The 20,736-nt window shown below is 52.8% G+C and overlaps 9 protein-coding genes across 9 annotated transcripts; 6 read left to right on the forward strand and 3 right to left on the reverse strand.

Moving 5' to 3' along the window:
- Positions 1–42: 42 nt before the first annotated feature.
- DL89DRAFT_299612 (uncharacterized protein) lies at positions 43–931 on the reverse strand (the record flags this gene model as incomplete). The annotated part of the gene is made up of 5 exons (XM_040890809.1): positions 43–284; positions 342–348; positions 380–585; positions 624–775; positions 848–931. The coding sequence occupies 5 exons, from the start codon at positions 929–931 to the stop codon at positions 119–121; spliced, it is 615 nt and encodes a 204-aa protein (XP_040747180.1). The 3' UTR covers positions 43–118.
- A 1,440-nt stretch (positions 932–2,371) lies between these two features.
- Positions 2,372–4,210, forward strand: DL89DRAFT_7368 (WD40 repeat-containing protein SMU1-like protein). Its single transcript, XM_040892030.1, has one exon. The coding sequence runs from the start codon at positions 2,611–2,613 to the stop codon at positions 4,150–4,152; it is 1,542 nt and encodes a 513-aa protein (XP_040747181.1). The 5' UTR covers positions 2,372–2,610; the 3' UTR covers positions 4,153–4,210.
- Positions 4,211–5,590: 1,380 nt separating this feature from the next.
- DL89DRAFT_7484 (uncharacterized protein) lies at positions 5,591–7,591 on the forward strand. Its single transcript, XM_040892040.1, has one exon. The coding sequence runs from the start codon at positions 5,660–5,662 to the stop codon at positions 7,532–7,534; it is 1,875 nt and encodes a 624-aa protein (XP_040747182.1). The 5' UTR covers positions 5,591–5,659; the 3' UTR covers positions 7,535–7,591.
- Positions 7,592–8,258, reverse strand: DL89DRAFT_7530 (uncharacterized protein). The gene has a single exon (XM_040892046.1). The coding sequence runs from the start codon at positions 8,095–8,097 to the stop codon at positions 7,648–7,650; it is 450 nt and encodes a 149-aa protein (XP_040747183.1). The 5' UTR covers positions 8,098–8,258; the 3' UTR covers positions 7,592–7,647.
- DL89DRAFT_263971 (uncharacterized protein) lies at positions 8,091–9,504 on the reverse strand. Its single transcript, XM_040886048.1, has 3 exons — positions 8,935–9,504; positions 8,654–8,709; positions 8,091–8,498 (listed from the first exon to the last, which is right to left on the reverse strand). The coding sequence occupies exons 1-3, from the start codon at positions 9,029–9,031 to the stop codon at positions 8,418–8,420; spliced, it is 234 nt and encodes a 77-aa protein (XP_040747184.1). The 5' UTR covers positions 9,032–9,504; the 3' UTR covers positions 8,091–8,417.
- Positions 9,505–12,951: 3,447 nt separating this feature from the next.
- Positions 12,952–15,432, forward strand: DL89DRAFT_7699 (uncharacterized protein). Its single transcript, XM_040892060.1, has one exon. It carries the CDS (start codon positions 13,054–13,056, stop codon positions 14,953–14,955), a length of 1,902 nt encoding a protein of 633 aa, XP_040747185.1. The 5' UTR covers positions 12,952–13,053; the 3' UTR covers positions 14,956–15,432.
- A 75-nt stretch (positions 15,433–15,507) lies between these two features.
- On the forward strand, positions 15,508–16,493 carry DL89DRAFT_242777 (mitochondrial carrier; the record flags this gene model as incomplete). The annotated part of the gene is made up of 2 exons (XM_040885015.1): positions 15,508–15,531; positions 15,619–16,493. Coding segments are annotated over 2 exons (899 nt in total), but the record flags the coding sequence as incomplete, so codon positions are not given.
- DL89DRAFT_7551 (uncharacterized protein) lies at positions 16,493–17,342 on the forward strand. The gene is made up of 2 exons (XM_040892047.1): positions 16,493–16,643; positions 16,740–17,342. Exons 1-2 carry the CDS (start codon positions 16,624–16,626, stop codon positions 17,200–17,202), a joined length of 483 nt encoding a protein of 160 aa, XP_040747187.1. The 5' UTR covers positions 16,493–16,623; the 3' UTR covers positions 17,203–17,342.
- Positions 17,343–18,113: 771 nt separating this feature from the next.
- Positions 18,114–20,695, forward strand: DL89DRAFT_7553 (Pkinase-domain-containing protein). The gene has a single exon (XM_040892048.1). The coding sequence runs from the start codon at positions 18,370–18,372 to the stop codon at positions 20,200–20,202; it is 1,833 nt and encodes a 610-aa protein (XP_040747188.1). The 5' UTR covers positions 18,114–18,369; the 3' UTR covers positions 20,203–20,695.
- The last annotated feature ends 41 nt before the right edge of the window (positions 20,696–20,736 follow it).

The raw sequence follows: 20,736 nt of genomic DNA on the forward strand, positions 1-20,736 counted from the left end.
GGCGCTAGATATGGTTGTAAACGTTTTTCAACCCTTCATCAGCTAGCATATTGAGCCACTCCTCCAAATATATATCGTGGTTGAAAAATGCGTTGTACATAGGTACAGCAAGGGTAACCTAAATAACTGTAAAAGCCACCTCAGAGTTGTATGCAGTGCTCATAATACGGGATCTGGCACTGAAGATGTACAGGTTATCACTCAAGTTCAAAATCGTAGCCTGGATGACGTCCGTTACTCCAATTAATATAATGATTAGCGTCTCCCAACCTTCTGCAAACCCGCTGTATATCGCTTGCACGCGCCACATAATGCATGATACCCCGAAACAAATAGCTCACAAATACCCTAGTGAAATGTATAGAAACCTATAGCTTACAATGCACAGCTGGATCTGGGGTACAAAACGCTCGCTGCTCACATCCGGTAGGAATTGCCCAATGAGCAAACAGGCCAATCCACAGAGGGACCATCCGGCAATTGGAGCATAGAATGGCCAGCCGCGAACCGGCTTCTTCTGAATGAAGATGAGATCCAGCGTGTATATACGCACAAACATCGTAATTGGGAACCCAAATACCCACGCTACACGAAAGTACAGACCGAAGACCTTGTAAACCTACCAGGCTCCCAGGAGCCTAACGTTCCGGTTTACATGTAGGTCGCCAATAAACCATATGGTTGAGCCAAGATACATGGACGTTGCCAGAGGAAGGTTTTTTGGCACGAACTGGTTGGTAGTCTTTGTACCACCAGCCGCAGACAACAAGAGCGCCTGTATAGGCAAGCATAAGATTGCCAATAATTATAAGCGCGGTGTAGCCCTTTCCAACCGGCTCGAGCGTACCATTGAATAGCCCCTTGGCTGCTGCAATCCTTTCAGCGTCCGGTATTGGGGGCAGAACCCGCCCTTCTGAATGGATTGAGACATGGTGATAAGAAATAAAATGAAATTAGAGAAAACACGGATGGGATGAAGAGAACGTATACTGTAATCATGGACACTTGTACCGAGGCTGTAATCATTTATTTACGAATGAAACTTGGCTCTGGCGTATTGTAAAATTTGGTAGTTGGTCCGATCCGAGGCTGCATCCATGAGTGAGGTTCCCCAGATTGCCACGGTCACTGATCACTGCTCTCTGAAGTATGCCTTTGTGCTGTCTATCCAAGGGCAAACCCTTAGCCTAAAATCATTGTCTGGGAAAACTATCCTTTAAATAGAAATCTGCAACGATGTGTCTTCCACTTGATGGCTGCAGCATAGTAGACGATATCCCTGAATGGTAAGGTCATGAGGACTGGCATATTTACTACCAATAATAATCCAAAGAATCGGCAGTCATTTCAAATGTTATTTGTGTCAAATGCGAACCCATGAAGATATAAAATGGTACTTTTGCCATATATGCGGTGAACCTAAGGATATATATAAAATAAATGGACACTATTAGTGGCAAACTACACTGTCATGCTATGAATGCTGTTGTATCAATCTTTGTACGATTTTATAGTCCAAAGGTGTCCGACCGTCCGGTAGAGCATTTTTGATTGAGGGGATTCAAGCTTTTTTGAGCTCCATAGCGAACATGCGTGGCTCGCTCTGTAAACTTTTAACAAACAGTACTCTCTTTTGGCCGATGGATTCAGATCCTAAAGTGACAAATATATGTCTTCTCGAAAAACCGAACCCAGAACCTTCGTTCTATCAAAGCACCATCCATCTCAGTTCGCATTTTGCTGATGCAGTAATGTAATAAACAAACCGCCCAACTTCCACATCCTCAGCACCCAACCTTGTAACCATGGGCTTAAGCCGGTGGGGGCGATAGCAGGTTGTCTGCACAGCCCGCAATCAGTCTCATTGGTTTTTGAGTGCTTAAAAAGGCACCACTGGCTTACTGGCCAATATATATCCTACATCTAGAAGTGGCCCTTCCTGCGTCATCTGGCGTTTTCAAATACCTCACCCCTTTCCATACATTCCGACTTCCCTACAAACTCCTCCTTTACATTCCGCTATTTAATCTTCGTGACTGCCAGCCGCGGCATACCTTGGTGCGGGGCTCGATTTGGTGATGTGCATCGGCAACCACTCGATGGATACGTCTGACTATGCAAGAACTATCTATCCTGGATAGTGGGATGGAATCCTGCTTTTGCTTTGCAAATCTTCCGTGATAAATATCGGTATACAGTACCTACAGGCTGGTTGCGCTGGGCTCTCTTTGTGGGCACATACTGACTAGCTGAGATCGCATCGCGAGCGCCATAAGTCTGGTATTAAATGACAAGGACAGCGTCCACTTTGCTATTTTCCCATCTGCCATTATTGTTGGGAGAATTCACCTCCGAACTAGTGGAATACATAATGACGTTTCAGCAACCATAGCGTTTGGCAAGATTCCTTGGATATTATGACAGACGTTAGACCTGCAGATCTTAGCCTAGAATGCATAGGGTCCATCTGCAGCGATACAGAACATCCTGATGGTATGCACAGCACAGATCCATAACATGCGTTAGTATGGCTTGTGATCGGTGAGCCACAAGCAAATTTTGGATCTCTAGTAGTAACATCAATTTTCAATTTCTATCTCAGCAACCCCCATGGAAATCGAATCGGCCGACGTGATTAGGCTTATTGAGCAATTCCTCAAGGAGCACAACTTGAAGCGCACACTTGACGTCCTGCAAAGCGAATCGTCAATCCGGCTGAACACTATTGACAATATCGATGCCTTCAAGAGCAATATTTTAAAGGGTCGGTGGGACATTGTGTTAGGCAGCGTTGAACAGGCTAATCTCGAGCCCAGCAGGCTTATCGATTTGTATGAGCAAGTAATCTTTGAGCTTGCCGAGTTGCTTGACCTGGCTCCTGCCCGCGTCCTGCTTCGACAGACGGAGCCAATGCAGATCATGCGGACAGAACAGCCTGAGCGCTATCTCAGGCTGGAGCAGCTGCTGTCGCGGACCACATTCGATGCGCAATTTGTGTACAAGGGAGAGGGTACCAAGGAATCAAGGCGCGCAGCGATTGCAGAGAGTCTGACGGCAGAGGTCACGTCGGCCCAGCCATCCCGTCTTTTGACTCTTTTGGGGCAGGCACTGAAGTGGCAACAGGAGCAGGGGAGCATCACGCTTGGTGACAGGTACGATCTGTTCTACGGGAAGAAGCATGCTGTCCAGCAGGGAGAAGATAAAGTACCGTCGAAGATCCATGCCACGATAAAGTTCCCAAAGAAGCAGCACCCAGAGAGTTTAGCGTTTTCGCCAAGCGGCAACTATGTGGCCACAGGGAGTGCCGATGGGTTCATTGAGATTTGGAACCCCATGACTGGCAAGCTGCGTACCGATCTGAAGTACCAGGCTGACAGCGCACTGATGATGATGGACCAGTCGGTGACATGCTTGTCGATCAGCTGCAGTGGTGAGGCTATTTGCTCGGGCTCAAGCGATGGAAAGATAAAGGTGTGGAATGTAAAAACTGGGGCTTGCACGAGGCGGATTCCTGCAGCACACAGCCAGGGTGTCACCTGTATTGCGTTTTCCAAAGACAGCACGCAGGTTATCAGCGGCGGGTTCGATAACACTGTTCGGATTCATGGGCTCAAGTCTGGAAAATGCATCCGTGAGTTTGTTGGCCACACCGCGTACATCACCAGCGTTCTGTTCAGCGACGATATGTCCCGCGTCGTCAGCACATCTGGGGATGGCTCAGTCCGTATTTGGGATACCAAATCGGCCAGTTGCATGCACACCATCGTACCAAATGAGAGGAATGCTGGTTTGGCTCTGCCTGAGACGCATAGCGCAGCGCGTGTCCCTGGATCGTCGACCGATATTTTTGTATGCACCAAGTCACCTACCATGTATATTGTCACCCTTGACGGCGATGTCAAAAAGACATTTAGCCCAAAAGAAGGTGCTTGCAACGAATTCCTTTGTGCGAGCATCACACCTCAAGGCAAGTACATCCTCGCTGTCTCTGACAAGTCGGAATTGTTCAGCTTCAGTATCGAGTCAGGAATATGCCAGGGACAGACAAAGATTTCGGAGCATGGTATCCTTGGGATGGCGAATCACCCGACATTAAACATGACCGCATTTTTCTTCAATGACAGGAAGGTGCCGATATGGACGTCTGAATAGATGTATTTGCTTTAACAAAACACAAGATGCAGCGTGCAGCCATGCTACACAGTTTGCCACCCCTTGATAGCAATGGCTTCAGTATTGAAAGACATGTACTTTGCGGCAGAGCACGGAAAAATATTGCTCAGTTTTGACCATGTATGCCTGCGGCACCGTTGCTGATTCGTATATCAATGTGATCTGCAGTGCCGAATGCTAGTGAATGAATGTGGCCCAGTGGGGTCGGACTGTCTCTGATAGTTAGCAAGCCAGCTTGGTACGTCAGAAAACTCGCATAGAAACCGGCAAATACATCAGGAGTTGGCCACGTCAATGACCTTGAGCCGAGGCAGCATATTGGGTGCAAAATTCAGTGAGTGGAACTGAGTTATAAGGTGGGCAGCCAGCCCTCGGCTCAGCAGTGCGAGCTTGTGGTCTTCATAGTCGGGCACAAAGTCGGTGCAGGCAAGCCCAGGCATGTGGAAGCAGGTGAAATTGCAGAAAGGTACCGAAAGCTGAGGGGCTATCGTCGCTGAATTTTCAGAGTCTTCAAGCCCAAAGAAGTCCAATGCTAAGCTATTATCCCATGCATCAGCGTAGGATCTAAATGCCTCAAACATGTGAGGAAAGCCAGGAATAGGTGCACCTTCAATGCTTGTAATTTCAACCCACTTTGTATGCTACGCTGTTCTGAGCGAGATGTTGGAGCTGGTGTTTGATTTCCACTGGCAGCTTAATAGACGCTTGCTGTTGGTTGTACCCTAGTAATAGACATTTGCACGACGACTGATGCGAGCCTTCAGCAAGCCTCTCCAACGTCTGCAGGTAGTGGCAAGCGACGACTCGTACTAGTATGCATGCATACTCGTATATCCGAGTGTCGCAGTATGGCTAGCAATAGCTAGAATTTTGAAGAGCTTGTTCCCAGCAGCCCAATCGCTAATACCCAATATGCGAGGTAGCATGGGTGATTGAGTAGCCATCAAACATGCATGGATATAGGGAGAGGAAGGAATAGATAGGCAGACAGTCAAATTCATAGAGGCTGGTATTGAGGCCGGGTTATGTGTCGAGTTCCGGCGGGCACTGCTAACGCGGAAGCGAGTCAGAGCCCATGAAGCCTGTGAATGTTTTCAAAGTGACAAATCATTGGGGTTTGCCAGACATCCATGAAGCAACTGGACACCGCGGATTGCACTAAATAGCAAGTGTGAATGTTGTTGGTTTACGCAATGGGTCTATTTTGAGCGCTGACTCAATGGCTTGCAGTACCTTGACGGGATTCATGCTGTACTGAAAGCGACAGTCGCTATAGAAAACTGGAAGGCAGCGTGTCGCAAAGGAGTGTCGAACTCGGCGAAACTGCTGATCAAAGATCCAGGTGTCGGCCATAATCGCCATAGAATCAAATGGAATCAATTCCCAAAATAACGCCCTTAGTCTCTCAGGTCCACAAACGGATTTCCACAGTTTCTTTTATTCTCGCTTTTGTGTCAGAATTTTGCTTTCAATTTATTCTCAAGGAATGTCGGCGTGGACAGAGTACACATCACCGGACGGTCGCGCGTACTACTACAACCGTGAGACGCGGGTGACGAGCTGGGAGAAGCCCGACGAGCTGAAGACGCCGCAGGAGCGTGCTTCGGTGTGGAAGGAGTACGCCAAAGACGGAAAGCCATACTGGTACAACACCGCGACGAAGAAGTCGACCTGGACTCGGCCTGTTGAGTTGGTTCCAGCTTCCACAGCTCCAGCTCCAGCCCCAGCTCCGGCCCCGGTGCCCGTGCCAGTGCCCGTGCCAGTGCCCGTGTCAGTGCCAGCATCGGTACCAGTGCCGGTACCGGCCGTTGTTCCAGCATTGGCAACAGAACCAGTCAAGCCCGGACCTCAGTCGGCAGTGTCAAACAGTCAGCAACCATATCAGCCAAAGAAGACCAACCGTCTTGAATTCCGAACGGCAGAGGAAGCTGAAAAGGCCTTTATGGACATGCTGCATGCACACGGTGTTACTGGCAACTGGACGTGGCAGCAGACAGTGCGCACAGTGTCCAAGGACCCAATGTATCATGCCTTGCGTTCTGCGCAGGAACGGCGGGATGCGTTTGACCGGTATATTGACCGAACGCTGGAGAAGGAGCGCGAGGAGCGGCGCCAGAGACAAAAGAAGCAGCGCGAGGACTTCAACGCCATGATGAGCACGCTGGCGATCTCCGAATACACCCGATTCAGCAAGGTGGCCAAGGTTGCAGCCAACCATCCGGCGATGCAAGCAGTGGAGCGCGAATCGGATCAAATGCGGCTGTTTGACGAGTACATGGATGAGTACCGACACAAGCTTAAGGAAGAGCGGCGCAAGACCAAAACCAAGCAGATGCAGGAGGTAGCGGAGTTCCTGTCACAGGTAACTATCAGCACCAAATGGGAGGATATGAAAAAGAAGCTTGTGGAAAGATTCCAGGACTCGCTGATGCCGGTTGTGCGCTCCGACGACCAGCGTGTGCCTCTGGATACACTGCGTCTGCAGACCGATGCGTCGGCGGTAGATCCCGAGGCTGGCCTGACGATGCTGGATTTGATTGAGGTGTTTGAGCGAGCCATGTCCGAAGCCGAGCAGCGGGACAGCGAGCAGCGGCGACGTGAGAAAGAGGCTATGTTCCGCGAAGAAAGAATCCGCCGGGACCGATTCCGTGAGCTTTTGCGCGAAAACAAGGCCAAGATCACACCCGTAATGACCTGGAAGGAGTTCTTCCCGTTGATCCGGACGGACCCGCGCTACACCGAGATGCTGGGCCAGAGTGGGTCGACGCCGCTGGAGCTGTTCTGGGACGAGGTCGAGCTGCTGAACGAGGACGTGTACCATGACCGCAAGAAGCTGGAGGCCATCATGCGGGACCGCGGGTTCCGGGTGCTGATTGACACGCCATTGAGCGAGGTCGAGAAATTCGCCCGCGACCACACAACAGTGGCCATGGACAACCTCACATACATTCACGAGCAGCTGGTGCTAAAGGCAGTGCGCCGGAAGGAGGAAGAGGAGGAGCGCAACGAGCGGCACCGGCGCCGACTGCTGGACGACTTCAAGTATGCACTATACTACCTGGATCCGCCCATCAGCGCCGACACGACGTGGGAGGCTGTGCAAGCTAAGGTATATGCTCTGCCCGAGTTCAAGGACGTGGGCGACGAGAAGGCATGTCGCGCTACGTTTGACCAGGTTGTCGATCGCATGAAGGAGAAGGTGCAGCAAAAGAAGCGCCGGCAGGAGTCGCTGGAGGCCGAGGCACGCAAGCGCTCGCGCAGTCCGGCGGTGGGCGGATCAGCGACCGAAAGCCGCAGCACCAAGCCTAGGACCGAGGAGGATTACTCGAGCGAACTCGAAGAGGGAGAGATGCCTATGTAAACCTGGTTTCCGAGTTAATAGAGGGCTGATAATGAGCTTCCCAATTGAACTAACAAACATACAAGCTAAGGGAAAGGTAAACTGAGGAGAAGCGGTGCCTGGTGGGCCGGCTGTCATTCGGGGAACTTTGCAAACTTTGAGCTCATTTGCGACGTGCCCGAGTCCTGGCGGCTCACCTGCGGGAATCCGGCTGGCTGCTGGAACGTCTGCTGTGTCGCTTGTGAGCTGATCTGCTGGGTGTATCCGGGGCCCTCGTACGTGTGTCCCAGCACCTGGCGGTTGAACGGGTCGTACCCTGACGACAGCGCTTGCTGCACGTGTGGTGTGCCGGTAAAGAACACCGGCGGCACCTGCGATCCACCGATTACGGTGCGCGACCCACCCATTGTCGCATTAGGAGCCGGCATCACAAACCCGTTGTTCGGCTGTGGTGTAGCTTGGAACGGGAACGGACCAAAGTTTTGTTGCGGTGCGGACTGGCTACTGAATCCAACGACCTGCGGGTAGTTTATTGGGTAGTATGGATATAGATTCGAAGCCGCCGATGCTGTGCTGCGTGGCATCGGCACCTGTGACGGAGGGCTAGTGCGGGTGCGTAGCCGCGAGTACGGATCGCCGCGCACTGGCGCACCGTTTGGGCCGGTGACACGCGACGCCTGCAGTCCTTTGGGTCCTTTTATGACGTCGAACTCGACCTACTTGGAATGCATAAATGAAGAATACAGTTGGGTTGTGGTTGCTGGGCATTAGGATATTTTCTTGCTGGCACAATGGGCCGCTTTTTCTGGGTAAGAACCACGGCAACAATGCAGCGCTGTTCAAAGAGGCGTGCGTGGCTCAGCAAAAAGACCTTCAGCTGGTTACTCCCCTAAACTTGCAGAACTCATGCCCTTCGCGAACAGTGTGAGGGGTGTGCATCTGTCATTCCGATTGCAGCAGAGAATGCGGCACTTACCAGTTCTCCCTAAAGCGACTTGCGCCCAACCATGCGACGCCAGCAGGGATTCGGGTGTCAGCCCAGTGTCGTTTGGCAGAACATTAGAGGCCCCCAGTTAGTAAAGTGTATCGACAAGATTGCAATGCAGCAATGGTAGTGGACATGCCATGTGTATACTCTACCTCAGCCAGGCTCTTGAATCCTCCGCTGTTGTGGATCACTGTATGGTGAACGAATACTATTTGGTGAATGAGCCAGAATATCAGTTCTGTTTTCGTCCCAAAAAAAACAGCATGCGGTACCGCATTTAACACACCTGGAACTTCGCGTTCCCAGTCTGCCTCCTGCTTTTTCGTCCAATTAAGAACCGGTTCAAATATATAGCAGGGGATTTCTGAATGCCAATGTACATCATCTTACATGCGACGGAGGTTTTTGGGGGAGGAAAAAAAAGCTTGCTTACCTTCAGCATTACCTTCGATGGGCTCGTCGGGTATAACGAAGCCGTATCCCTTGGTGCTGTTGAAGAACTTGCAGTGCCCGGTCTTTACCGTCGACATGCTATAGATAGAGGGGCGGCCATCCAAGGGCGAGTAGAATATATGAGACATGTGAAATAGCGCTTTTTTATCACGTTGATATATGTACAAAGTGTAAAGTGAGGCACCGGGTCATGAGCAACAGAGAAAAGAGAAAAAGAAAAAGAGAAAGAAAAAGAGAAAGGAAATTCGTACGAAAAAGATGAGGCCGGAGAGATGAAGAGACAAGATAGATGCTCCACACGTTTTATCTGGTGGACTAGGAAGCCGGAGCAAAGTTGTTTTTCGCTTTTCGTGTGCAATTTAGAAATCACCTCTACACGATACAGCCGCAAACTTTTCCAGCGCTTTGAAAAGGTTTTTTTTCTTGCAGACAAAGAGCAAGAGATTCAGACATGTGACGGAAGGGGAATAGGAACATGCGCGGTACCAGGAGAACAAAGGGCCGCATGCCTTTTGGGCTGCTCCAGAGTTCCTTCATCTGTGACTCCAGAAGGTGCCGGGCGAGCAAAGTGTAAAAAATGCCTGGCCACTTTCATCACACAGCCTCGGCACATTTCGGTTAGACAATCCGCAAGGCATGCAAAAAGCGCTGTGGACTCTGCTTTCACCGATTCTACTTGATTCCACTCCCCTCCGCCCCTCCAGAAAAATGTATAGGTAGCGGCACAAGCAGGACAACGCAGAATGAGGCACCGCAGAGAATAGGGGGAGGGCGAGTAACTTTTGTTTGTAGAAAAACCACAAAACACCGGCGCCCCAGTTGAATCGCAAAGCGTCAACAGGTCTAGGAAATGAGACAAAGCTATGTCGAGTCTAAGCACGCAGTCAGTTTGCGCGGTCTATCGAATACCTACTTGCGCTTTTTGGGATCTTGGCCTGGTGGTGCCAAAGGTTCGTTAAAAGTATAGGCAAAATGTACAGGTGATATTGAAGAGCCGATAGAGTCGATATGCTCGCTAACGAGATTCTCGGTATAATGCGTGATATTCACAAAAGCACCCAGCTCGCCTGACGATACCGGGGAAAACCGCAAATATGTAGATGATAAACGAGTTATAAACAATACGTCGAGGTAAAGGAAAATAGTGACTACCAAGAGCGAAGAAAGATACAGGTAGATACAAAGTACAAATTATGCTGATAACTCAATACTAATAGAAGAGAAAATAAGCCGGAGTGATGCTGGAGCGAAGCAAGGATGCAACACTGCATACGCTTGCACCTTATTTGCCTCCTTTTCTCCACAGTAAGGTGTGATTCAGACCTGCTGACTTTGCCGGGTGGAGGAAAATTTTTCTCTCTTTATCCCTCGCTGGCCTTGGTACGCAGCTTGGAGGAGCCCTTTATTTTTTGGTGCGTATAATCAGGAACAGGCACACATTTATTGTAAAAACGCAAACAAAGAAGACATATTGGGCGATCCTTCTCACAGCCGCAGCGCCTGTCTGAGGTCCAGCGAGGGATCCAGAAAGTAGCAGGGAGAGGCGCAGAAGCTGTAGCGATCCGCTTATCGGAGCTGCTCAAACAAGCTGAGCTGCCAGGCGCAAAGTGCGCAATACAGACCCAACACTGGCCAATGCGTCATAAGACATGGACAATTCAGCCACGCGTGTGGGTCAATAGTAGTAAAGGTGGAAATACGATTAGGGCGTTTAGCTAATTGCACAGCCGCCGTGTACGTAGGAAAGTGGGTCAGGCATATCAGCATATGAAATACCAGAATTGCTCTGCTCGCGATGCGAGCTCGGCTGCTAGTCAGCATGGGTTGACACGTTGATAAAAGCATCACGGCGAACCGGTCATTTGAACGTGTCAGATGGTTGTTGGTGCAATGGCGATCACAGACATCTCCCATCTTGATGGCCTGCTCAGCGTAGGCGCTTCAGCGCTGGTTCGCTGCTGCTGGCAGCAGAATCGCCTGCTGCTGCACGCCTCTTGCGCGGGTTCTTTGTTGCAGGGGTGGTGCCAGAAGCATTGGCAGCAATGGCCGTAAAGCGACGGAACCGTTCAGGAATACCGCCTGAATCACAGAGTGACTGGAAAATGAGTCTGAAGTTTAGAACTGCTGCGAGATCGCGGTTCAAGAGCCGAGACGAATAGGCCCGCCTGTATTGTGCCATGGCCTGCTTACATGACTCGCTTGTACAGCGGAGAAGGCCATGGCACTTCACAGTTGGGTTCTTCGATCTCTGGTAGGGCCGCGGGTTGGGAACATGCCGGAATGTCTGCTGCAGTGGCCTCAGTTGCATCTGATGGCATCTTCGCTGCTTCGCGTGCAGCCTTCTTGGCCAATTCTTCGCCCTTTTCTGCTGCTTTCCTTGCCTCTGTTGCTGCCTTCTTTGCTGTGTTGTAGATTGCAAGCATCGGTGGAGTGAGCACACTGAGATCAGGGCGTCTAGAGGCAACTGCCTGGCGGAGTTTCTGTGCAGGTGTATAAATACACACTTGACATGCATTATTGAACTCAGCCTTGGACACATTGCCCATTGTTCTGTCCAGTGTGTTTTTGCGGCTGCGAATATCAATCAATTTGGCCAGAATCCGCTGTAGGCAAGTGCCATAGTGCAACACAATGTTGTTCTTGTATGCTGTCATCAGCTCGGTATCCACGTATGTCGCTACCTGATTCATGTCGCATATGCCATGTAGCTCGATGTCGCCATTATGCAATAGATAATCATAAATATGGTATCTAATTACATCACCGAAATCTGCGCTCGACAGTTCGGACCTGTCCATCCGGTTGACGAAATCCTTGGCAGACATGACCGTCTTTGCCTTCAGGTTGTGATAAATAAATAAATAAATAAATGGAACGAAAGAATCCCTTTTTCACAAATATTGAAGGGTCAAAATCATCGTCGGCTAGCTGATGGAGTAATATCCATCGTGCAAGCATGTATGTATGCTCTTTGATGATATTGACGCTGTGTACAAATTGCTCTAGGCGGGACAACATAGAATCACGGAAGCCAATACCACCAAGTGATGTTTTTATGACAGTAGTGCTGCGGGTAATGTTCATTTGAGAAATTCAGTAGGCAAGTAAGAAGAGAAATGATGCTGTTCAGTTTTGCTTTATTGCGTATGCATAGCATTAAGAACTTTTTATTAAAAATGACCTGGCTTGCATGGTTCTTGGGGCCCTTAGCACTGATACAGTCTCTTGAATCAGTCTATACAGACTGGGTCCATTGTGGCCCAAATACTACTGCTTACACATGTTCATAAGACAAATTAATTTATAAAATAAACCTACAAATATTGCATGACCGCTAGAAGAGCTATATGGCCTTATTCAATGTGCTCATAAATAGATATCCTAAGGGTGTTGCGCAGCCAGTGATGACCACCATGATGGCGCCATGGAAGTTATCAGGCCGACCGACAATGAGAGCAGCTCTTGTCACCCTGGTTTCACCGATGAGGTCAGATGCCGCACAAGATCAAAAGGAGTTTACAGAGCAAGTCATCCAAACTCGCTTTGAGGTTTAAAAGTTTTATCTTTTAACCAAATAAAAAGTTTCTAGCAGACGGTCAGACACTTTTTCGACTATAAAATCTTATATACAGGTAAAAATACTGATACTGCATATCCAATCGCAACCTGAACAGGTTGCAAATCACGGGCCATATAGGGGCAGGTCGACGCAGCTAATCAAGCCCCTGGATATGGCGACATCTGTACTATAGTGGTGACAGTGCGTACATGGCCAAGCGCCGTTGGGGTTGGGCAGAGTGGTGCATGTGGTGGTTGGGTTGGGTGCGAGCATACACAGTGATCCATCAGCGCCTGGTGATCACTGATCAGAACATGGCGGACTTGGCACCCTGAGAATGATGCACTGCCGCATACTGGCAGGTGGCCCGTGTCCCTGTCTTCAGCTCGGTTCTTTGTGGTTTACTTTGCGCATTTCATTTCCATAAACACAGCTCTCATTCCATTCTGCCTGGCGCTCTTTCTTTGGTATACTACTTACAACAGGAGCAGACAGTTAGCAGACACAAACACTTAAACGGTCCAAATTGCTCTCCTCCAGATGAGAGTCAACAGGTTGTCTCCAGGCTGGCGCACCGCAGCACTGGCCACTGGTCTCTTGGCGCTGGCACAGCAGGTGTCAGCATTCTATCTGCCCGGCATAGCGCCGCACGACTACAAGGCGGGCGAGAAGGTAGAGTTGCAGGTGAATTCGCTGACGCCGTCGCTGAATGCAGACAATAAGCTCGAGTCGGTTCTCTCGTACAGCTACTATGATGAGCGGTTCAACTTCTGCAAGCCCGAGGGCGGACCAAAGTCGGCACATGAGTCGCTGGGCAGCATGCTGTTTGGTGACCGGATCTTCTCGTCGGCATTTGACGTGGAGATGCTGAAGAACACCCAGTGCCAGATGCTGTGTTCGCAGCTGGTGTCAGGCAAGAGCGCAGGCTTTATCAACGATAAAATTATGAAGGGCTACAACTACAACTGGCTGATCGACGGGCTGCCGGCAGCAACAGTGAAGGTTGAGGACCGGACGCAGCAGGAGTTTTACTCTGTCGGGTTTGGGCTGGGCAGTGCGGCCAGCGGGCAAATCCTGCCGCATTTTAACAACCACTATGACATAAGGATCCAGTACCACACGCTGGACAGCGTGCACCACCGCGTGGTTGGTGTTGTGGTGTACCCGTCGAGCAAGAAGACGCGGTATTCGGCAGACACAGCGCCAACGTGTGACTCGACGGAGCCGATGCTCCTGAACCAGGGCAAGGATACGCAAGTTGTGTACACTTACTCTGTGACGTGGGAGAAGTCAGACAAGTCGTGGGCGACCCGCTGGGACGACTACCTGCATGCAATGGACCCCAAGATCCACTGGTTCAGCCTAATCAACTCGGCTGTGATTGTGATTTTCCTGAGCGCGATGGTGGGCCTGATTCTGATGCGTGCGCTGCACAAGGACATTGCGCGGTACAATGCCGACGACGCTGAGGACTTGCAGGAGGATTTTGGATGGAAGCTGGTGCACGGCGATGTGTTCCGGGCGCCGCAGCACTTCCCGATGCTGTCTGTGATTTTGGGGAGCGGGTACCAGCTGTTCTGGATGTCGCTAACGACGCTGGTAATTGCACTCCTCGGATTCCTGTCGCCGTCAAGCCGCGGCTCTCTGTCGACGGCGATGCTTGTGCTGTACATTGTGTATTCGTTCTCCGCAGGATTCAATGCGGCGCACATGTACCATTCGTTCGGTGGCACGTCGCTGAAGCGCATCGTTATCATGACAATGCTGTTTGTGCCGGGATCGTGCTGCACCATCCTGGTCATTATCAACATCAGCCTAATGGCGATGCGGTCGTCGGCAGCGGCGCCGGTGGGAGCGCTGTTTGGGCTCATGGCGATGTGGTTTGTGATTTCGATCCCGCTGACGATTGCCGGGGCGTACTTTGGGTACCGGCGCAAGACGATTGATCCGCCGGTGCGTGTGAACCAGATCCCGCGCCAGATCCCCGACCAGCCGTGGTACCTGAAGCCGGTGCCCTCGGCGCTGATGGGCGGCGTGCTGACGTTCGGAGCGATCTTCATCGAGCTGTACTTTATCATGAACAGCATCTGGTTCCACAAGGTGTACTATGTGTTTGGGTTCCTGTTCCTGGTGTTCCTGATCCTGGTGGTGACGACGGCCGAGGTCACTGTGCTTTTGACGTACTTCCACCTGTGCGCCGAGGACTACAGGTGGCACTGGCGCTCGGTGTACACGGCGGGAGCGTCGGCGCTGTACGTGTTTTTGTACGGGGTGCTGTTCTACTTCTCGCGGCTGCGGCTGGCGTCGTTTGCGTCGCTGGTCATTTACTTTGGGTGGATGGCGATTGCATGCCTCCTGTTCTTTGTGCTGACAGGCGCCATTGGGTTCGTGGCGAGCCACATGTTTGTTAGGAGGATTTATGGCGCTATCAAGATCGACTAGAGTGAATAAACCGGCTGGCTTTATGTGTCGGACAATGTCGGAGTGGTGGGATCGTCGGCGCTGCATGCCCTGGCTGAAGAACGCATATTTTCTATCCAATAGACGGGGCGTGGATGTGGGGTCGAGGTCGGGCGTATGCAAGCCGACTGCAGCGGAGATATTATGCATATCAGCCAAACTCTGTCTGAGCTTTGGCCCGGGCATTATGTGCCTGGCGTCCTAAAAGGAGGTATTGGCGAGCTGCCGTGTAGAAAAAACGAAGCTGCCCGGATGCCGGGGGGATCGGGGAGGGTGTGCGGCCGCTCCTTTGTCGCTGTGACTCGGGGGCTTGATGATTCGTAGCGTGGTCCGATAACGATCAACCCAGCACGTATTGGTATCCCGCTTTTGGGCCGGCAATGACACACAAGGGCGGGTTTGCGTGGGGAGGGGATTGAGCAGGCGGGCATGACAGGGGTCACAATTGAAAAGGAGCAGGCAACGCGTGGGGTCCGCTCAACTCCCTTTTCTCACTTATCTCTCGGCTTCCACATTTTCCATACTCTTAGCGAAACATGAGTGCCAAGGCTGAAGCACGTAAGGATCTGGCTTTTTTGAAGAAAGCCCTTCTGGGGAGGCATTGAGCAGGGATTGGACTAACGCCCCCAGCGGTGTATTTTGTAGCCCTGCCGTTTTCGTTCCAGTTCGCGGCCGGCGCAATTGCCGGCGTGTCTGAAATTCTGTGCATGTACCCACTGGACGTGGCCAAGACGCGGCTGATGCTGCAGGTGGGCACAGGCGGCGCCGACCAGTACAAGTCGATCAGCGACGTGTTCCTGCGGATTATCCGCGAGGAGGGCCCGTCGCGGCTGTACCGCGGGATTCTGCCGCCCATCATGGTGGAGGCGCCGAAGCGGGCGATCAAGTTTGCGTCGAACGACACGTACGGGCCGATGTACATGAAGATGTTTGGGGCGGAGAAGCTGACGCAGCCACTGGCGATTCTGACGGGCGTGACGGCGGGCGTGACGGAGGCGATGATTGTGTCGACGCCGGAGCTGGTGAAGATCCGGCTGCAGGCGAAGGGCAACGCTGGCAAGTACAACGGCACCATGGACTGCGTGCGGAAGATCTACGCCCAGGAGGGCCTGAAGGCGTTTGCGAATGGGCTGGAGTGCACCGTGTGGCGGCATGCGCTGTGGAACGGCGGGTACTTTGGGTCCATCTTCGGCATCAAGCAGATGCTACCCAAGGCCGAGTCCAAGCAGGGCCAGCTGCTGAACAACTTTGTCGCTGGCGCCATTGGCGGCACCATTGGCACGACGCTGAACACTCCGGCCGATGTGGTCAAGACCCGGATCCAGAACCACAACTCGGCCAGTGGCCCGCCCAGGTACAAGTCGTTCCTGCCGGGCGCCAAGGTCATTCTGCAGGAGGAGGGCGCCAAGGCACTCTACAAGGGGTATGTGCCCAAGGTGCTGCGTCTGGGCCCCGGCGGTGGTATTCTGCTTGTCGTCTATGACCAGGTCACGACCTACATGCGGGCCCACTTCATGTAGGATCCAAAAAATAAAAGGCCTTCTGGAAAAAAAGACAATATCTACTCAGCCACATGGTATCTTCTCGAATGTTGGGTGCTGGCGGTGCTAACGGAAGAATGCGCGGACATGTCTCGCTTCCACTTCAACAATGCCGCCATCGTGTAGTATGTAAGTATTGCAGCATACAAGGAAGCATGGGGGAGGGAAGAAGCACTTCTAGAAGCACGTTGCATGCTCTGCTGTCTTTATTCTCTGGCGGCGTAGATTTCTGGGCAGAAGACGCCCCTGCAATGACCAGGACTCAATGAATCCACGCACAATGCGCTGTCGCAGCCGTCTACTATCCTCATTATCTCAACCGCTCTGCCCCAGCCTGGCTGCGCCCAAGCGCAGTAGGGTTCCCCGGGGTTGGGTGACCGCCAGCCAGGGTTCAGCAAAAGTGCGGGGGAGAAGGCAATTGAGCAGAATGGCGGGTATTTTGCTGGCAAAGCGACAGGCGATAGCTGATCAGTGGGAGGCTGAGCTGCATAAAATGAGCCGCTGCATGGCTGCGGGTGGAGACTGTCCGACCACCCGGATTGCAGGCGCCATCAGCATCAGCAGCATCAGCAGCACCAGCGGGCATCGCCAGGAGACCTGGCGGTCGAGGGGCGGTTGCACGCTTCAGTCTCTGGGACGCAGGTGTCACGAGCCGGGCAGCAGACGGGCAGCAGCACTTGTCCAATGACGCAACCTCCACTGAACCATAGCAATGAGCTCGGTGCGATTTGCAGCCAGGCCTGCGAGTCAGGGGTCAAGCCAAATTCTGAAACACCAGATTGGATGACTGAACCGCCCGACGAGCTCGCCTGTTTTTCGCTTGTTGGGCAGAAAAAGTTATCCTGGTGCGCGCTTGGGTGGAGCTGTTGTCGGTTTTTGCCAACGGAGCTACGAATCTCTCTTTTACAATTTTTCCACTTTCTTTGCTATTTTCTTTAAATCCAGATTCTCCTTTGCGAGTATAACCGTTAGAGCGGATACTGGGCGTTATAAAAGTAAGTTTGGGTGACGATTGTTTGGATAATACCCCGGCGTGGGTCATCCACCCGCCCCCTCTGCACCCCCCTTTCATGGCTTCCATTATATAAAGGCTGGGGGCGAGTGGTAGACCTCGGCCGAGGGCTAGAAAGGAGCCTCCTTTTCTCTTTCTTTCTCTTTCCTATCTTTTTTTCCCGATTATTTCTCTGGTATCGGAGGGGTCGCCAAATACCATAGCGCCAAAGGAGATCCGGCTCTATTCCTTTTTTTTCTGTTAGCCCGGCGTACTTTACGTGGCCAGAGGGGTGGACGTTATCACACAGCCCTGACGTCTTGGAGTCCTCTTGGGCTCGCCCACTGAGCATTTATCGCCTGCTTCCCTCGCATTTACCGAAAAGTGGATTAAAAACACCGCAACGATTTTCTTCTTATTTGCAACGCCCTGTCTCTTTGCTTTCCCGCCCGATTCTGTACGTGCTCGACATCCCCTGTGGTTCGTATTTAATGGATGGCGCCTGAAGGCATGCGCCAAGCGCACGTACTGCGCTATTCCGGATATCTCAAAAGGAGAGCTCGGGGCTCTGCTGCTGTGTTGTTGTTTTGTGCTCTGGAATCCAGGCCCCGTATGGCGCCCAGTGGATGGTGGTTTTCAATAGCCCTTTGTTTTGCTAATAGGGTGGCCAATTTTGCTATAGATCCATAGACACTGGATAGCCTCAGACACGATATTCGAGAACCTTTGGGAGGCACGCTCGCTGCATACTTTCTACACGATTTCAAACTCAACGCGGAGGAGGTTAAGGAACCAATACCAGAAACTTTTTTGCGGAACGCGGTCTAGCTTATTATCCCCGGAAAAACCAGCCTCATAGCAACCATGGGCATAATCTCGACTCTCTCGCGGAAGACCTCGGATGTCTCGGGCAAGCTGCCAGCCGAGGCAAGGTCCGGGGCGCCCCAGCGATCAGTCTCGCACAGCAAGCTGTCGAATGCACTGCCCAACATGACGGCGGGGGCGGAGCGGGGCATCAGCTCCCACCCTAACACGCCGCCCAGCGGGTCGCAGCCGCAGCAGCTCCGGATTCGCACTGAGGGCATGCATATTCCTAAAGCCAGCACAGCATCAGGCACACAGTCAGCCAGCGTCAAGCCCGCACAGAGCGGGCTGGCCGGGCCGACGCTGATCAAGCGCAACACCAGCTTCTCGCAGCGCTTGCACAGCCTCCTGCACCGCGACAAGTCGACCAAGTCAACCAAGGCACCGAACCCGCGGCGGCACGTCGAGCAGCCAACAATCGCCTACCGCACCCCGACGACGCAGACGCAAATGACCGACCGGTCCGATGCCAGCGGGCAGCGCTCGGGCACCAACTCACCGCCCAGCGGATCGCCGCGCAGCACGCAGCACCAGCGCAAGGAGTCGCTGCCCAAGGCGTATCATGCACAGCGCAACTTTGAGCCCATGACCGCTGACTCGATTTTCGCAATCAGCGATGCCAACCTGCGGTCAGTCAACGCTGGCCACGCCCACTGCTCGCCGCCGCCGCCGCCGCCACCACCACCACCGCCACACGACGATGCGAACAGCATTGTGCAGGGCACTCAGCAGATGAGCCTTGAGCCGGTAGCCGAGTCCAGCAGCACCTCGGTGCACACCATGTCCAGGGAGCCGAGCCAGGCCACGCTGCACCACAACGCATCGGGCGAGATCGCACATGACTCGCAGATGCCTGCCCGCCAATCAGCTGCTCAGCTGAGCCCCTCCGGAAGTCCACCTGGATCCAAACCCGCTGGCGATGCGCGCACGCAGCTCGAGGGCAAGACGCTGTCCAAGTCGGCCGAGGACTCGAGCCTACGGCACAAGCCCGGCGCACCGGCGGCCCTGAGCCACCCGCACTTTGAGGCTACCAGCACACCTGCGTCGCCGGCTGGCGTGACAGCGCCCAATCAGCTGCCGCGCTCGGCCACGACGCAGCACAAGAAGCCTGGGCCGGTCTACTCATCGCACAAGGCCACGCTCAACCAGTTTGGGCGCCAGACCAAGGTCATCGGCAAGGGCACCGGCGGTACTGTGCGGCTGCTGCAAGGCGTCGACGTTGAGGTGCGGCCGCCAAGCCTGCGCAGCGGGCCGCCGTCGTCGCATCACGGTGACGAGCCGCACGCTTACACGCCTAGCGAGCACCGGCTGTTTGCAGTCAAGGAGTTCCGCAAACGCCGGCCCGACGAGACGCCCCGTGCGTACATGAAGAAGGTCACGTCCGAGTTCTGCATCGGCTCGAGCATCCACAACGAGAATGTGATTGAGACGCTGGATCTGATCTTTGAGGGCGAGCGCGTCTACGAGATCATGGAGTACTGCCCCCACGACCTATTTACCTTTGTGGCCATGGGCGACATGGACCTTGACGAGACCTTCTGCTGGTTCAAGCAAGTGTGTCAGGGCGTCCAGTATCTGCACAAGATCGGCATTGCCCACCGCGACCTCAAGCTCGAGAACTGTCTGCTGACCGAGCGCGGCATCGTCAAAATCATCGATTTTGGCTGTGCCACCGTCTTCAAGACGCCGTTCCAGAAGGAGCCCAGCAAGGTCGTCGGCGTGTGCGGCTCCGACCCGTACATTGCCCCGAGGTCCTGCAGTCGCGCCGCCAGCTGCCATACTACGCCCAGGTCGCCGATATCTGGTCCGTCGGCATCATGTACATGTGCATGACCCTGCTCAAGTTCCCCTGGCGCATCGCCGAAATCGACAACGACCGCAACTACGGCTCGTACATCCGCGACTGGCCGCGCGGACGTGAGAAGCTGCTGGCGCAGCTGCCCACCCTCCGCCACGACGGCAAGAGCGTCATTGAGGGCATGGTGCACCCCGACTCGACCGCGCGCATGACCATGGACCAAGTCCTCGACAGCCAGTGGATGAAGGAGATTGAGGTCTGCCATACAAACTGCCCCGCAAAGTCCCACACCCACCATATGAAGGCGGAATAGATTTTTACCTCTTAGAGCTTTTTTCCTTTCATCCTGGACTCCCACCGCCCTCCAAACCTGTACTTTTTGAGAGCGGAGGTGGGCTTCGGTTTTCTCTTTCTGGCGAAAGTTACCTTTTCTTCTATCTCTGTAAACTAAACACGAAAAGTCAATTTCTCTCGGACACAATCATATTGGCTGCATATAGCACAACTTTGACGATATGGCTCTGCCGTTCCACATTGCAGATGACCTGTGCCCAGCTTATTGAGATCCT

The sequence above is a fragment of the Linderina pennispora genome (genome assembly GCF_002104995.1).
Source record: "Linderina pennispora strain ATCC 12442 chromosome Unknown DL89scaffold_1, whole genome shotgun sequence".
Lineage (NCBI taxonomy): Eukaryota > Fungi > Kickxellomycota > Kickxellomycetes > Kickxellales > Kickxellaceae > Linderina > Linderina pennispora.